At 37.7% G+C, this 18,197-nt stretch overlaps 1 protein-coding gene and 1 non-coding gene across 2 annotated transcripts; one reads left to right on the plus strand and one right to left on the minus strand.

Moving 5' to 3' along the window:
• Window positions 1–383: 383 nt before the first annotated feature.
• On the plus strand, window positions 384–9,663 carry LOC131311040 (receptor-like protein 4). Its single transcript, XM_058338355.1, has 10 exons — window positions 384–677; window positions 795–1,280; window positions 2,423–2,980; window positions 3,304–3,454; window positions 5,607–5,678; window positions 7,203–7,271; window positions 7,889–7,957; window positions 8,193–8,270; window positions 8,787–8,977; window positions 9,204–9,663. The coding sequence occupies exons 1-10, from the start codon at window positions 605–607 to the stop codon at window positions 9,308–9,310; spliced, it is 1,854 nt and encodes a 617-aa protein (XP_058194338.1). The 5' UTR covers window positions 384–604; the 3' UTR covers window positions 9,311–9,663.
• Window positions 9,664–10,009: 346 nt separating this feature from the next.
• LOC131312183 (small nucleolar RNA snoR100) lies at window positions 10,010–10,117 on the minus strand. Its single transcript, XR_009195760.1, has one exon. It is a non-coding gene; the product is annotated as a small nucleolar RNA snoR100 (small nucleolar RNA).
• Between the last annotated feature and the right edge of the window lie 8,080 nt (window positions 10,118–18,197).

The raw sequence follows: 18,197 nt of genomic DNA on the forward strand, positions 1-18,197 counted from the left end.
AAAACACAATGAGGGTTGTTTTCACTAGCCAAAATTTGCTCTTATCCAAGGAGCGAGTTTGATTATTAGGAGTGGTTGCTAGGAGGTGAAAGTTCATGTAGGTAGTAGTTTCATGAGTGCATCCAGCGGCTCCCCACCTAGTTGCTTCTCACTGTTTTTTGAGGTTTTTTGTTCCATGCGGATCAATCTTAGGTAAATTAGTCTCATCTTCTTTGAGTGTAGGGATACCAACCTATGTAAATATGTTGTTAAAATTTTTTTTTTGATACAATATTTATTGTAGTCATACTCGATAGTTAATATCGACTCCCTAGTATTCTTGAGTAGGACCACCAAATAATACACGTATTAGTAGTAAACAATTAGAAACCCCAACCCCCCCCCGGAAAATGAAGCGCAAGACCAGCATCAAATTAGAGCCCTTAACCAGTCTTCCTCGCTTCGTTCTTGACTTTATGTCACCGCTAATCGCGCCACTCTCTCTCTCTCTCTCTCTCTCTCTCTCTCTCTTCACATTTTTACTTACCACTTCTCTCACTCCCTTCCAGTGATATCTCTTCCTCCTCCCCCATGTCCCAACACCAACCATACACCCCATCAAACCATGTCTCCTTTCTTCCTCTTCATCATCTCTCTCCTCTTCTCCTCCCCCTCCCTCACTCTCTCCTACCCCTTCAGTAAGCTCCAATTCCCCTTCTCTCTCTCTCTAAATTTCAATTCCTCTTCTGTATCTACATTTCTGATTTTCTAACTAACTTTTCAACTGTTTTAACTAATTACCTCACTCTTAACAGACACGGACTACTACATTGACTGCGGCGGACAAACCAACTTCACCAACCAATTCCTCACCCGCTGGCTCTCCGACCGCTTCTACACCGGCGGTTCGACCGGCCTCGTCTCCGAGCCCCTCCGGTTCGCCAACCTCGAGGAGAAAACCCTCCGGTTCTTCCCCATCTCCTCCGGGAAAAAAAACTGCTACATCGTCCCCGTCCCCAACGGCCGCTACTACGTCCGCACCTTCACCGTCTACGACAACTACGACGGCCGGTCCCACACCCCGAGCTTCGACGTCTCCGTCGAGGGAACCCTAGTTTTCAGCTGGCGGTCGCCGTGGCCGGACGGATTAGGTCAGTCGGGCGCTTACTCGGATCTGTTTGCATTTGTGACTGATGGAGAGGCGGACGTGTGTTTTTATAGCATTGCCACTGATTCCCCGGTGATTGCGTCGCTCGAGTTGGTCCAGGTCGATCCGGCGTCGTACGATTCGGCTTCGACCGGTAATGTTTAGCTTTTTGTTGAATTTCAATTCCTTTGAAGGTTTTGAGCTAGCTCAATTTCGCTACTCCTTTTGACTGATCTGCGAAGTGAAATTGAGTAGATTTCCTTGATAGGAAACGCGTCAATGGGAAAACACACGTATCATAATAGACTTTGACCAGGTTCGATTTCTAGGATCAGGCCGAGAGGAAGTAATTTCTTTTGAATTCTCTAGCCCAGTGTGGATGACTTACCTTTGACCGGACCGGAAAGAGGATTTATTGAGGTGCGCGTAACTGCCCTGGACACCTTACCGTCTAACCAAGAAGACAAAAAAAACTTTACCAAGAAGCTTCGTTATTGGCGTATCGGGAAATTTAGAGAGTGTTTGTGCAAAGATTTTCGATGTGATTTATGTTTTTAAAACATATTTTTCGATGCGATTACCATGGTCATTTTTGGTCATTTTCCCAAAGTTTAATAAGATTGGCTTCTAATTGTTTAGATTTATGATTCGTCTTGACGATTGGAAGCTAATTTTTTCAAAACGAAAATTATGACCAAGAGGGTCAAAAAGTTCACTAAAGATGGAGTTTGGAAACATCCGTCTTCACTGTCTTTTTAACTTTTCGGAATGGAAAATGATTTTGGCACTCCACTTTTTTATGATGGCACTCCAAAACTTGTCTTTTTAGTGTGAATCTGTCTTCATGTTAGACTTATCTGGAGATTCTGGACTTTCTTTTCAATTTCGGACCATCTAATTATAATTTTTCAGATTCCTCCTCGAGACCAATGATTAATTCCAATTAAAAAAAAATATCGGGCAAAGTTTCATGAAACATGATAATTCTCACTTGATAATACCTGCTGTCTTCGGCAAAATTACATTGAGTTTGGCGTAACATAATTTAGAATTAATCCAGAAAGAGGCTGGAACCTTGTGTTTAAAAAACAGTGTCCTCCCTCCCTATGAGTAAAAATCTGCGTTAAAATGATTTTTGGTATGTTTTGATCGAGGAGTGGTAAGAGGCATTTTAGGTAACTTTTATTCAAATTTGAGTGTGGGTCGGTCAATATTTGAGTAAGGATTGGAGATGTTCCAACAAATAATCCATCTAAAAGCTTAATCCTGCAACCTTGTTATTTGTATTCTCAACAGGTAATTCCATTCTGGTAAATTATGGCCGATTGAGTTCCGGCTCTGAACAGTGGGGCCCGGGGTTTAGCAACGACACCGACCTCTTCGGCCGATCGTGGCAATCCGGCGCGGAATTTCGGTCCCCAAACTCGGATGGAATCAAGGCCGTGTCTGCCTTGAAGGATGTGGCGAATACTGATCAGAGTCCCAACTACTTCCCGGCGAAATTGTACCAGACTGCGCTGACCTTGACTGGGAAAGGATTCTTGGAGTACCTGTTGCCGGTGGATGCAAGGCTGGACTACATGGTGTGGTTTCATTTTGCGGAGATCGACGTGAGTGTGAATCAACCAGGGCAGAGAGTATTTGATGTGTGGATAAATGAACAGAATGTGAGTAGGGAAGATATATATAAGCAAGTTGGGAGCTTTGCCGCGTATAGTTGGTATTATATCGTGCGTAACTTGAACACTACTACTTTGAGCGTGAAGCTGGTCCCTGTTGTTGGTGCACCTATTATTTGTGGGGTCGAAAATTATGCGATTGTAACAACTGATCTCTCCACTGATCCAGATGAAGGTACATACATGGGGATATGACTGATTACTTTTACGAGATTAGGGCTTTGAATTTACAGATATAGCACATGCATTTGCTTTTTGTTATCTAAGGTCATACGTGTTGAAACTCTAAACAATTGTGCTTAAATGAGCCTAATAAAGTACAGGTTCCGTTGGGGATACAATAATTTGAGAGGAAAATGCCATATAGATAATTTGGTTGTCTTTTCTTTCCATATGTATGGTCTTATGCTTACAAAGCAAAAGGGGGAAAACACATGAACCCTAGCAAAATGTATGTTCATGTATTTGCGATGTGTGTTAACTATACCTTTTTTGCAGTGATTGCTATGAGATCATTGAAAGAGTCCCTTCGTATTCCAGATAGAATGGGTTGGAACGGAGATCCTTGTGCTCCTTCAACTTGGGATGCTTGGGAAGGTGTTACTTGCCATCCAAATAACTACGAAACTGCCCTTGTGATCTCACAAATGTAAGCACTGCCTTGAGGTTTGTGTGTGTGTTTATTTTGCCATAGCTAAGAGTTTGATATCATTGCTTGGGTAATATGTGCATTTTAGTAGGGAGGCACAGTCAGGCCATCTGAACCTCTACCGATAAGGGAGGAACTTTACCGATAAGGGAGGAACTTTAGGAGATAAATGAAATGAATACAGGAAGCCTAGATAACCTGGTATCCAGAAATAACTACAAGTTTGAGCCTTGTTGGGTATAAAATGCATTAAGCCATGATGATAAAATAAAATAAAAAAGCATTGCGGCATAGTCCCTAAAATGTCAACATCATGAACTTTTGAATCACCATAAAATGTCAGCATGCATTACAACGTGGTCTTTGGGATTGAAGAGAATTTGAAACTCAAGAAGCTCATGAGCATTTGACGTATGCAGTCAGTTTCTTAGATATACCCATAAAAAAAGTTCTAAGTTATATGCCTCCATTGTTCTAAAAGTCGGCCTAGGCAGCGCCTAGGTGCTGGGCGGTTACCCGATGTCTAGATTTTAGGGTCTTACCATTGGTTAGGTGGTTTTAGTTGGGAATTGATCGGCTATGCGGGGATTAGTCATTGAGGTGATGACTAGTCGGCATGTTCGAATTTTTTAGGAGTTATAGGATTAACTCCTTAGCATTAAAGAACAAAGGGGTTAAGTGTAATTTAAAAAAAATCATGATAAATATCATACAACCACCATATATACGTAATTTGTTTGCCTCTCCGGTTTGCATATCATCTATTCAAACCCTAGTCATATACCGATTACTCAAACTTTGGGGGAGGTGGGGTGAAAAGGTTAAAAAAAACCCAACTAATCTATAGGTCCTGATTAGTTCCCAACTAGTCAGCCTAGGTGCAAGGTGTCTCTTTTCTGCCCGACTAGTGTCTAGAGATTGTTATCGAATGTTGTAGGCTTGCTAAGGACTCCGATATATACTTGACTCACCGGCACACTGCTGTGAAATTTTGGAAGATTTATTTGCGTGTCCACAATCCCATTAGATATTTAGAGTCTTTGTTCAACTATTCAGGGTAAGTGGATCTAATTGTGGAGCAACGATCTGCTGATATTCATTAGGCACCGATCAAGTCAAAAGTCGTTGCCACCTCGAGCAATCCAAAAGGCTCCTGCAAAACAAATCCAAGGACCGGTTGGATTCCCGATCGTGGACTCTTCGACTACCAAGTTAGTCGGAGAAGCACTATGTATGAATACTTTGTATGAAGTAGAATCAAAGTGCGTGCCTTCTTAGTCGCCATGCTTGGCCTATTCATCTTCTTAGTCATGAGAGAGAATCAAGGAATGATGATCCCTTGGTTGGAGTTCATCACCATCTTAATAGCAGGGATAGACCACGCGGTCAATGGGATTCTGTGTTATCCCGTTATGGTGGAAGACGGCCCGCTATTTCAGCCATGGAAGGCTCCCTCTTAGCGATTGGGCTGAGCGGTTGAGTCCTACGTGGCAGTCGATTGGTGCCGTTGGTTATCTGGGTCGGATTATGGCTCATCAGGGACTATTATCTACAGGGTGTTTTTCTTTCCTACACCTACATTGAATCTCCAATACCATTTTTGGGATTTTCCCTCATGCAAAAGTAGCTATCCCAGATGGGGTTGGTGTTGGAGTTTCAAATACCTACTGATGCTCCACATCAGCTTTTTGCCTTCATAATATTTCATTACTGGTTGTTGCTACTTGTCTTTCTCTTATGTTGACAAAAGTCAAGCTTAAACCTGAAACGTTGTGTCTTGAGACTGATGGAGGCTATTTGTAAACTCATTCTGTCCTACGGTAATATTATTAAACTTCTTGTTAATTGGGAATAAAAGAAGGGTCTTTTAATCATTTAACTCTGTATTTTATTATTATGTGTCTTTTGTAAGTATAATCTGCTCCTTGTGATCTTATATTTTAAAATTGACTCTCTTATGGCTGTCAAAGATTTAAATCCATCTTTTCCTTGCTAAGCAATTTAAATCCATCTTTACAGAGAGATGTATCTGCAAATTTAAATAAATTATTGCACTATTTAGATGTCATCCCATCATTTTTTTCCCCTTGAAGTCACTTTTTATGAGACCTGTTATTGGCTAACTTCATCTTTCTTTTTCTTTTTTCTGCAGAGATCTTGGGAGTCAAGGTTTGAAAGGGTATATTAGTGATCAGATTAGTCTTTTGACAAACTTGGTAAGCTTGTAAGTACCTTCTATCAACTTTTATGCTCTTGATAATATCAGTTGGTATCAAGTAATATTCTGCATCTGCATGTTTAATAGCCAACCAGCTCCTATCCGTACTACTGGGAGCTTGGTGCTTTAAGGTGTGGTGGTTCCAAGTTGGTGGTATGAGATATCATTGCCCCCATACCCTGAACTCTTGCCTCATTTGTCAATCTTTCCTTGCCAAGATTTTCAGTGATATTGAGTTGTTTCTTTCCCCTAGGAACTAATGTAGTTGGATTTGCGGTTGCTTAATACAATTTGATGCATAGTAGTGTGCGACACATTTTTTAGGTTTGATGCTTTAGTGTTATGATACTTTAGGATTTTCTCTAGGCTTATAAGATATGATCACTCGACTGAGAATTAACATGCATTGTGATAAATCATGGTTTAATTTCTTGTTACAGGCAATTAAGTTAGGGGTCACTTGTGGTAAAAATGGTATGGTTAGGTTTATATGCTGTCCTACCTCCACTGACCGCAACAATGTTGGATGATGCTTTTTGGACCACCCACATCCCTCTTCCCCTGTAACCAACTCTACCAGACTTCCCCTTATGAGGGTCCCACACCCGGACGATGATGGCATTGCAAGGGCTGGAACTTTCTAATTCCATGTAGAAGCATATTGTCGAAAAAGCGTATGGTGATGGACAAAGCATAACATAACAGTTAATTAATTATCATCAGAATGTATCTACAGTTTAGGCTGCAGATGCTTTAATCCACTCAGTGAATGATCAAAGGTGGATATAGGTTCTGCTAGGCATAGGGCTTGGGGAATGTCACAAGTAACAGTTTATTTAACATGCACTTGGAAAAAAAGTCCGATTTCATAAAAATTATATGCAAAACTCTTTATTGTTGAAGAGTTGTAAAATACTCCAATAATGTGGAAGGTGGAATTCTCCATAGTGGGGCAAGATGGTAAATGAATAAAATGAAGTCTTATCCAAGGTGTTTCATCTTGCCCAGCTTTCTTAGTTTCTGTGTCATGGAGAAGGATACACTTCTGATAAGCTTACACTTGGACAGGAAGCACTAGTTTTCTGTGGAACTGGAAATCCCTCAGTTAGGTCATTCTTTTGTCACTGAGGAGCGAAATTTGAGGAATAAAAGATGCGCAGGAATGAAAATGACCTTGAAATATGTGAAAACAAATTTGAGGTACTGTTAGTGTTTGGTATGCATGCTCATCAGGGGTTGATTGTAGATTGAAACAGTAAGTTGGTTGTTTTTACGAGGAAAACTACTGGAAACGGTTGTTACGATTTTTTATGGCATTTCTAATGAATCTTGTTATGGATAACAATCCGCAATATCCTTCTCGATATGTATTGCCGCTATAAGTGGTCTTATTCACTGGTTTCTTTGATGTGAATCATTTTTTCTTGTTGTATATCAGTTTTTAATCAGTGTCAAAATGTTCTTCCCCGCTGCTGTTTTTGTGCTCTTCTTGATCTGGTTAACCATTTGGAATCATTTTTTGAACTCCAGGAACTTAAGCTCGAATTCATTGGGAGGTTCTCTACCCGCAGGCCTCGGTCAGAATTCTCTTATAAAGCTGTAAGTTGACGAACCATCAGTGCATTAGGGTTGTATTGTTACTCTCTCTACAACATCGTTTTGGTGTCCTCTTATGACTTACCCTGCACTGTCTATTCCCTAAATTATTGGTTGAGTACCCTTTGTTGAGCACCTTTGGAATTTCTGCTGCCAAGTGGATTCATGTTGTGGTCTACTTTCATTGGTTGATTGATAAATGTCTGGTTTAGAACCAATCCGTCCACGTGTAATTGTATCATTGGTACACATTGTGCTTATCTAGTAGTCACTTCACTTGGCATAAAGTATCATGGTTGTTTTCTGTACTTTCACATCTTATTAGTAATTAGATTCATTGCCAACTATTTTTGATACCGCCACCAAGATGGTACATTTTCTAGCGTTTTGTGTGTGTGTGTGTGTGGGTTTCATCTAGCGTTTATGTGACAATGCCCATCCGTCATTTGGTTAATATCTGTGGTCTTTACCTTTCTGATTCTAGCTAATTTTCTTCTCAAATTTTCTTGGTCTTCTAAGTACGTTATTTAACTAATAGACTGAGAGTATAGGCACAACCTTTAAATTAGTGATCTAGATTTTTCAAGTCATTCTTATTGTCTCCACATCTTTTGCTACAGGGATTTATCAAGCAATCATTTTACTGGGTCCATACCAGATACTCTTGCTACTTCACATTTGCAGCTTGTGTAAGTTCTATGTTTGTTCCACTTGTGTTGTAACTTTCTATAGATCGTCATAAAGATTCAAATTTTCCCTAGCAATCGTTGGGTTCCTAAATTGAGGAGGACGTTATTCGATTGACCAAGAACTTAAATACTATCCATGACTAATTAGACTGAAGCTGAATATAAAAATCGAGCATTGAAGTTGTGAAATTGCTATTTTACCCATTGGCAGTAATGTACAACCTATATATTTCAGGTTATTGAATGACAACTCCCTAGAAGGTCGAGTGCCAGAAGAACTTTATTCAATTGGTGTCCATGGTGGAGCTATTGAGTATGTAGTACTTTAACTGCTTGATTTGCTTGTATCTGTTCTTATAGTTTTCGATAAAACTGAATAATTGAGGTAATCTTGACGTCTTCTACATTTAGTATACCATGTGTTTGCCTCATTTAATGCGTTCAATAGTTTTATATAAGCTACTTCATTTTAATATTCTTGTGGCTCATTATGAGAGGTATATCTGGACTTTTAGTTGTGTGTTATTGCATGAGTAGTTATATCTGGATTTAGGGGCCATGTTATCTTGAGGTTGCTTTTGAACAGATCAAGTTGGAGATATAACCTCATAAACTGCAGTGGTTCTCTGAAGAAAGAGCATAAATGACGCACAATCTACAACTGTGATTACCATTTGGTATTTCTAGTGTATGGAGTATTAAAATTGAACTACTTACAGTGGTGTTTTGACTACCACCTAAATGTGCTGTTTCTTATCATTGTCTTCTGTCTGACTTCTATTTATTCTTTTCCACGTATCTGATGCAATTTTAATATTTTCTCTTGCAGTCTCTCGGGTAATAAAGGCTTGTGCGGTGTGCCTTCTTTGCCAGAATGTCCTCTATTATCTACTGGTGGCAAAATTGCAGTAGGCATATCATCTCTGGTTCTGTTTTGCATTCTTTTATTAGCTGTATACATATGCTGCATCAGGAGGGGGCGTTATGATTATGACTTTGGTATACCTCCAGAATTGATGGGTAAGTGTATTTTTTACAGTTACCTACCCGATGAACATTTTCCGATTCTTCTTTACTTTGCATATCTGATTGAGGGCACTTTGTTTTCCTGTCGCATGACTACCCAACATCCGCTTCTTGGTTTAGTGATTTCTTGATCTTATGTTACATTTATTGATGTATTTCTCGAACCTTCTTTCGACACAATGACTTTAACCTGGTATATTGTTAATCTCTCTACTTGCAGCACTTTCCGCAAAGAGGAATAGATACCATAGGCAGAAAACATTGATGACCCTTGAAATGGAAAGTCAACACGCCAAGGGCTTCATACCAAACTTGAGCTCGAGCTAAAGGAGTCCTCTTGAGAAGTAGAATACAAATTTTGATCAACTTTCACACCCAAGAGGTGCGTCAGAAAGGGACCTTGATTTACTTGATACACATTGCACAGTATATGAAGCGAGGAATGCCACCACCACCACTGCTTCAAACGGTGTTACGGGTCTGACTTTTTGGGGGCTTTTGGCTATTTTTCCCAACCAGTTGTGTGAAATGGAGTCTTGAAAAACCACACTGTTTTAGATTGCATTTTATCTAATTCATGAATCGTACCGACTAAGAAAGCAGATGTGCCTAGAAAATGTATTATACCATACCTGATTTTTCTGGAATTTGACGAATATAACATGGGAATTCAGATCTTAGTGCGTAGAGACATTAAACCCAGGGGCAGAACAAGGATTTTATTCTAGCAGTGACGAAATGTATATTAAAAAATAAAAAGATGCATTACAATATTAATAGTCATCGGCTCTAGAAAAAATTAAAATAACATAATAAAAACAATAGTAAATGATGTTTTTTATTTGCACATGGAGTATGGAAAAAGACTAATTTTAATTTTGGACATCGATAATGCCACTTCAATAACAGCAGAATCATATAGTCTCCAATCATTAGGGGTATGAGCGGGGGAGGATTGGAGATAGACTTAACTTTTGGCAATATGTACAAAGTGGCTGATCTCAGAATACCACTTAAATAGTAGCATATTTTGCTGCGGAGCCATACCTTCAAATCAAAGTAAAATGGCATCAAAGAGGGTAGGCCTAGAGACCCAATTCAATTTATGTGCACATTACCATGCTTCTTTTATTGATAGTCCAGAGCATCGGTATGTACAAAGATAATGGCACTCTCCCAATTTATAATGTCACTCTCCCAATCCCTGTATGGATTTCCTAAATTGATAACCGCACTCCTTTTTGAGAGTGGCATTATAAATTTAGGGAGTGTCAAATTTCCCTAATTTTTTAGCTTAAGTTATTTTAGGGTTAGAATTAATGTGGAATTTTTTTTCTTAATTACACATCATTATTTATATTATTCACTTTGGCCTATTGAATTTAGTTTTAGAATACTTTTTTGGATCTCCTTTCTTGAAAAAAAAAATAGAAGATTTATAACTAGTATATAATATAGTATATAATAAAAAATAATGAAAAAAATCTAGCAGTGGCGATACTATATATGTTGGGGATATTTTTTTTTTCACATATAAAATTGCGTTTTCTAAAATTCTTATCGTGGCGGCTACCGCCACTAGACCCCCTAGTCCCATCCTTGACTAAACCACTTTGATACCAAGTGATCACATTGCGTTGTTGCTGGTACATGTTATCTGGATGCCTTACTCTAACTGGTCGGGCTTGGAGCTTGGACTTTGTTAATCTGTAGTAGTTTTTGTTGTATAATGTAGGAGTATTTGTTAAAACATCTAACTCAAAGTTAATTAGTAATGAATGGAGAGACCGTCTAGGCTCATTGGAGATTATGATTAATCAATGTGGAACAAGGTCTAATACTCTCCTGTAGGGACGGATTCAAAAATTTGTATTAGTGGGGGCATACAAATTAGCAAGCTTAATTCGTACGTTTTTAATTCCTTAATTAATACTTTTTTGGGTAAAATAATGAATTGATTAGTATATTTGTAATTTCGATTTAAATTAGCAAAAAGGGATGTGTTTGCCAAAAAAAAAAAAAAAAGGTGTGGAAATTTAGCACTCAAAGAAATGGATCAGACAAATATCGATCCCCACAATGGAAATCTAGAGTAATTTTATTATAACACTATCACAAATTTGGATATAATTGAAATATTTAAAAACATTAATATAATTGTATAAAATCGAGTGGGGGTCCATGCCCTCGTGGGCCCCCACTTGTATCCGTCCTTCTCTTTTGCACACGCGACCCCTAACCTGTATGTGGAGAGGTAAACAAATGAGGGCCATTTACCGGCCGATCCAGATTAGTCGGCCTACTTCCTGCAAGCTCCAGCCACAATTTAATTTTATAGGATAGATTAATTAAATCTGCTGCTCTTCCTTCAGTCTCATCACCTCTTTCCGACAGTGATCGCTCCGTCTCCACCTCTCACAAGTAGCATTGAATTTTACGCTAAGGGAATGAAATTGTTGGAACTATCTCAAGTGGAACTGGGGGATGGTGCTGTGAAAATTCCAACATACCAGAAAAGAATATGTGACACAAACATACTAGGAGATTTACGCATTTGGTTCGTTGAAATTTTTTTTTTGCCTTGCAACTATTAGATGTTAGATACAAATGGTACAAAATATATAGATTTTAGGTGTTTTGGTTTCGGCTCTTTGGTGTTTTGGGCTTTGCCCATTAATTTGGTGGTGTATTGGTTGGTGTCTTGCCATCTTTTTTTGATTTGGTTCTCGGATGTCTTTTTTGCTGGTATGCTCGGGATCCATTTAATCTATGTATACTCTCTCAAAGATTAACGAAATCTCTATAAAAAAAAAACTCTTGAACTAATTGTCCCCTTCCATTGACCCTCTCTCACGATTGAAAACATTCACTAGTTAACTTAATTGGACGGCTACAATCAATACTGCCATACTGGGCTGACCAAAGTTGGAGAAAGGCTTTCGCTTTGAGTCTTTCAAAGTTGCTATGAAAAGAGCCTCAATTTTTTTTTTTAATAATTGGATGCCCGAACCAGTTTATACGCACCTTGAGTAATTTCGAAACCTTGAAATTAATGACTTGGTAAATTCTCTAGTGGCCCAGGTTTGAAATGTTCGGTTTGCGTACGCAAGATTCGAACATGTGACTTTATGGAGAACAAACGCTTATTGCTGGTCATATCTGTAGGGTTAATGCCTTGTTTGGATGATGTTTTAAAAAAAAATTGAGTTTGGTTTTTGGATAATGAGTGGAAAGAGAAATTAGAGTAATAATTGGAGATTGGAGTAATTAGTCGACAAAGATAGAGAGAAATGAGAATAATGATTGGAGATGAGAGAAAAATGAGAAAAATGATTGAAAATAGACCTAATAAGTGTTTTTTGAGTTGAATTTTTTTTCCTAAATCCCATCCAAACAAGGCATAAAAAAGCTCCAAATTTGGAGTTCAAAAAAAAACAAACTCCAAATTTGTCTGGTACTCACTATATAGGTTTATAAATTTAAGTTTATTCACTAATAGCCCACCAAATTAGAGAAAATTAATTACTACACAATGATTAGTATTTTTATGGCTAAAATCACAAGAGTGATCCTTAAATATTTATTTCAATTTTTTTTATAGTGATGCATTAGTTTTGGAATTTTATCTTGTTGAATTCCAATTCCTCCGTCCCAATATAATTTGTTCTACATATTTCATTATTTTAGACTTTTCAAAACTTCATGAAAAAAAAAAAGACTTTTCAAAACTACTTTATACTATTTATTAATGTATGATTTTTTAATTATTTTAATAATCTTTGCCTAAGTGATCTATATGAAAACTATGAAACAAAATCCACATAAAAAAAATTACATTAATATATAGGCATTTTTTAGGAGGCTTGAATAGTGAAACATGGACAATCATTTTGGTATTGAGGGAGTACTAGTTTTTTTTTGGCAAATGTGAGAAGTTGTATTTAACTGTAAGGCAAAAGCCTACATAACATAGAGGAACCCCATGGGAATAAATGGGCGTCTGCAGATCGGATAAACCATTACAGAGGGCAATCACAGTACAATATGTGCAACTCTATTTCAAACTCGCCTAGCGAGATTAGATTCGCAAAAAAATAAAATTAACACCAATCACATGACCACCAAACTAAATCTACACACAAACCGAACTACATCCAAACACAAACCGGACAAAATCCGGACAAAAATGAAATAAAGCAAAAAAATACACTCCCCTCCGTCATTGAGCAGCCCTTCTCTTGCATAGCCCCTACCGATTAAGCTCACAAGCTGGCGACCACATGGTTGCAAACCCAGAAGCAATACGGTAGCAAGTGGATCGGCAGCAAACAACAAACGATTTTGGTGGAGAAGGGGAAAGGAAAATCAGATTTGAAGGCAAGGATTCGTCCCTCTCCTCCCGCTGCCCAAATTAGGGTATAAAACCAAAGGGAAAGAAGAAGAAGAAGTGTGACGGCTATTTTAAGATTAGAGAGAGGTGCTCCCATCTTTAGAGAGAGGGTCTAACATGTTAAGCCTTGGCAAAAATCGAGGGAGTAATAGTTTAAAGGGTTGACTAATGTAATCATCATTTTGGTATGTACTGAAACGCATAGAGGGTCCTATTTTTTCAAGTTTACTTTGGCCCCTAAAATCTCATATTGGCTTCAGCCGCCTCTCAGTTGTTGTTTTTTCTTTTTTTTTTACCGGAAAGAAAATGCAAGTTATATTGATACAAATCAGATACAAATTACGCGGTTCATAAGCAGAAAAACAACAAAACAAGAATAAAAAACAAAAACAACAAGAACAAAAAAGAAGAAGGAAAGGCCGTTCAGCTCCGATGTTGAACCCAACACTCTGCTCGTGGAGGTGGGTGGAGGATTGCCACTGGATTTGGTCTCGCCATTGGATCTGCAAAGGGCATCTTGACATCTTCATCGTTGCTGCTGGAGAGCCCAAGAACACCGTCTTCCGGATCGATTCAAGAGCCAGCACCCAAATTTGGGTCTCGAGTCCAAATATAATGGAGAGAGTGAGAAAACTACTCTCCCGAAAGAGAGAGCCTAGAACCTCTCAGTTGTTAATTGTCTCATTTTCCATACAACTTCCAACTAGTTTTGACGACTAGAAAGAGAGAGAGATAGGAGAGAGGACTACTGCGTCAAGAGACTGTTCACGTGATATGTCCTAACTCATGGCTGTAATAAGCAACATTAATAAGTTAGGTAGTGCTTTGACTTCATAAAATGGGCACCTTTCTTTAATTAAAGCAAATGAATCTTTCAAAAATTTTAAAGCCAGATAACGACTTTCTAATTTTCTATGGCATAATAAGTGTTTTTTTTTTTTTGGTTTCTTTCCAGTCTTCACGTCCTCTTGCGTGATATTTTCAGCAATTTTGTCCATATGAATTCAAAAAACCTACATATAATTATTCGTTGGTATTGATTTTTTACAAGACTCTATAAAAAGTTCTTTTAAAATTTATGAATTTTTGTTTTTTGTATTTTTGTAGAGTCTGGAGTGGACCCCACTAACCATGCAATGCCCTTATGCGGTGGCTTTAGACTTTCTGTATTTCCAACTCCAAACTGGAATTTTGATCCTGCCTTTGACCATTATACGTTAGTACACCAAATTCAATATTCAAAATATGGCAAAGTCAAATACACTTGAACCTAAACCTATAACTTTAGATAATAAATTCTTTACATAGTCTGTGTAAATATTTGTTTTCTCCAAATCAATTACATCGCGCCACGTAAAACAGTGGTCCTAATCAATAGAATATGACGACGTGGCGCAATATAATTGATTTGGAGGAAACAAATGTTTACACCAGCGGTGTAAAGAATTTAATCTCATAACTTTAATACTTAATTATAAGTAGTTTGGTGTTTGTTTGAGGGGACAAAAAGAGTCACTTTGTCCTTGAAATTACCACTGAATTATGTTGGGTAATGCGATCCAGTATTTATGATGGATAATAAAAAGGGGTAAATTCCTCAAATAATTCATGTAGTATGATTTTTGTATCACTTTGGCCCCTCTAGTTTTAATTGGCTCAATTTTAACTATGTAGGGGTGATTTGGATTAAAAAGTGGAACAGTAACTCTCTTCTTTTTTTTTTTGTCTTTATTCAAAAAAAATTCACAATTGTTAGTTTTGTATCAAACTTTTGTGATTTATTGATTCGTCTTAATGAAATGAATCGAAAAAGTAAAAAAAAAATTATCGAAACTCATAATTTTTTTTAAAAAAAGACAGAGATAATAAAACAAATTGTCTTATTGATTTATTTTTGTTTTTATTCAAAAAATTATGAGTTTCGATCAAATTTTTTTACTTTTTCGATTCCTCTCATCGAGACGAATCAATAAGTCACAAAAGTTTGACGCAAAACAAACAAATGCAAATTTTTTTTGAATAAGAACCAAAAAAAAATAAGTTACTCAACTTTTTAATCCAAACTCATCTGTAGTTATGATTTTGCTGCAATCGAGCTCCATTGATAACTTCCGCTTGCTCCTGCTAATGTAACCAATTGCAAAAATTACACTTGACCCCGTATGGTTTGGGCATGGTGCTTTTGACCCATTGCTATTTAGAAACTAGCAAATGACCCTACGTGATTTGTGGACAAAAGTACACTCCTACATCCGCTAATGATAAATGGAAAAAGACCATATTCCCTTTCTTATTTATTTCTTTTTCTCTTTCCTCTCTTGTTTGCTCATGTAATAATAAAGATGAAAAAACTTGTGAAGTGCAAGGACTCTTGAACCAAATAAAACAAGAGACCAAAAGTCCTTCCTCACAAACTCTCATTCATTGAAGAAAGCAAAAAAATGTACAAAAGCCACAAATCGAATAAAAAATGCACAAAAGTTGAAATACCTAAAATACCCCTACAACTAAAAGCATGCCTTGCGAAACTCAAAGGTTATTTGCGTTATTATTGTCAAAAACACCAATGGTGTGGCTAGCCACCCAATTTTTAGAAGAAATTATAAATAGGCATCTTGAACTTATTTAGGTCTGCATCCTAGTAGGTTTGAATACTTATGTTCTCATTATTGATTGAATGACTTAAGCCCCCCCGTCATTTACTAAATTGTAATTATCTCACCCCATTTTTTACCTTTCATTTACCATGCCCATTTATTAACTTACCCACCAATTTTTTAAATATGATCAATTCCAAAATAATCCATGTTTTTCATGAATTAATTTGACAATTGCCATGTTTATATTTCGCAGCATGGTGGATTTTGAAATCAATCATGTTTCTGATGCTCAAATCCAACATGTTTATCATGATTAATTTCTGCAAATTGTCATGTATGTACTCAATTCGACCATGCTTAATTATATATTTCTGCAAAAATTAATCTGCCATAAAGAATTGCAATAAAACAACCTTGCTAATAACAAAAAGAGGAGACCTTTCCTCTTTTCTCGATTTTTGCCATGAAATTGGAAGCGCAGACCCTTGATCTTTGCCTTGAAAGATTGTTGAATCAGGAGGACAAGCGAATTCACGGTTGAACCCAGATCTTGATTTTTGCCTTGATTTTTACCAAACCCAGATCTTTTCTTGCCTTGAAAAGTGAAAACCACTTAGTGCACAAGTGATTCACGGCCAAAAGTTAGACGAATCATTTCTTTGCCCAATCTGCCATAAAGAATTGCAGTTTGGAAACACAGAAGCGATACCTTTCCAATGATTAATTGCAACTACGTTGTAACGGGAAAGGGTGTATTTCTACGAGGTTATTGGGTTCTCTCAGGGTAACATGTGATATTCTAATTCTTCGCAAATAAAAGATTGTCGCCACACAAAGTGAGTCATTCTTTGTCTCCCATTGGTCATCAAACAAAAATGACTAATTTTTTCTCTATTGCATGATTTGTCTCGTTATATAAATGATTGAGAGTACCACGTAAACAATGCGACCTGATAATCGAGGAATGCTGAATAGTTACCCACCCGTATAACAAATTAACAATGTCAGTTACCAAAAAAACAAAAAACAAATCAACAATAATGTCAATGCCGTGCAACTAGGTGTTATTCCAATATTTCTAACCACATGCTGCATTCATAGTACTCATAAACCGACTTTCAAGTTCCAAGCGATCGCAACTTGTCGACAACAAATCCATGGCAGTAGTATTTAAGTTTCAAAACAGTGAGTGGTGCAAAACGCGTAAAATGGACTTTCCGAATGGCATTTCCTTGACTTTTTTATTTATTTAATGGTTACATAATTGCGCGCATTTCCTTGACTTGGTTGACCTCGATATTCCCTCTAATAAAAGCCATGACTTTCTTTCACCTGTCACATCCTAATCAGCGGTACTACGCTCACTGCTTTGTTTCACCGCTTCCATTTCAGCAACTAATGATCTGGAATTTAAAAAGTTTTTCCCTGGAAAAGTTTTCTAATATTCGGACCGTCCAAACATTTTTGGACGGTAACATTGAAAATGGAGGGAAAGCAATAGAAAAGTTTTCTAAAATCCGGACCGTCCAACATTTTTGGACGGTAACATTGAAAACGGTGGGGAAGCGATAAATCTTGAATGGTGAGCGTAAACTTTCTGTATCCTAATAGAATGCAAATGAATCGAGTCGAGCCCAGCTACGAAGTATACTTGAGTTCCACTTGTTAAAAATTGGTTTAACTTGACCCCATGCAGCTTCGAGATTGAAGAACTCGAGCTCCATTCAAGCTCAAGTTGTTCAAAAGTAAAATCTTAATCTGCTTGAAACCGAACGAGGGTATACTTGAGCTCAGAGCAGTTACTTAAACTGACAACATGATCATTTCACTACAAGAAAATGACCTATTGCGAGACGAAAATTTTGTGGCAAAGTTAGTAGTCGTCAGTAAAAGTAACTATTCAGTGACAAATTCAATCTTGTCACAAGAAAAGGAGAAATTTTCCAGTGCCGGATGGGTACCATATCACCCGGCTGATGTTGTACCCGAGCGGCACATCCGAGCCGTCCAAAAGTGTATCGGACGACCCAGATCGAAACACTCTCTCTCCTCTTTCTCTCTCCTTTTACTCTCCCCAAATCCAAGCCGTCCAAAACCGAAATAGACGGCCCGGATGCACCGAGCGGATACCATACCATATGGGTACCAGCTCAGCACTGAAAAATTTCTGCAAGAAAAGTGTCGCTGATCAATTATTTAGTGTGCATCCTCTCCACAAGGAAAG

The sequence above is a fragment of the Rhododendron vialii genome, chromosome 12a (genome assembly GCF_030253575.1).
Source record: "Rhododendron vialii isolate Sample 1 chromosome 12a, ASM3025357v1".
In the NCBI taxonomy this organism is placed as follows: domain Eukaryota; kingdom Viridiplantae; phylum Streptophyta; class Magnoliopsida; order Ericales; family Ericaceae; genus Rhododendron; species Rhododendron vialii.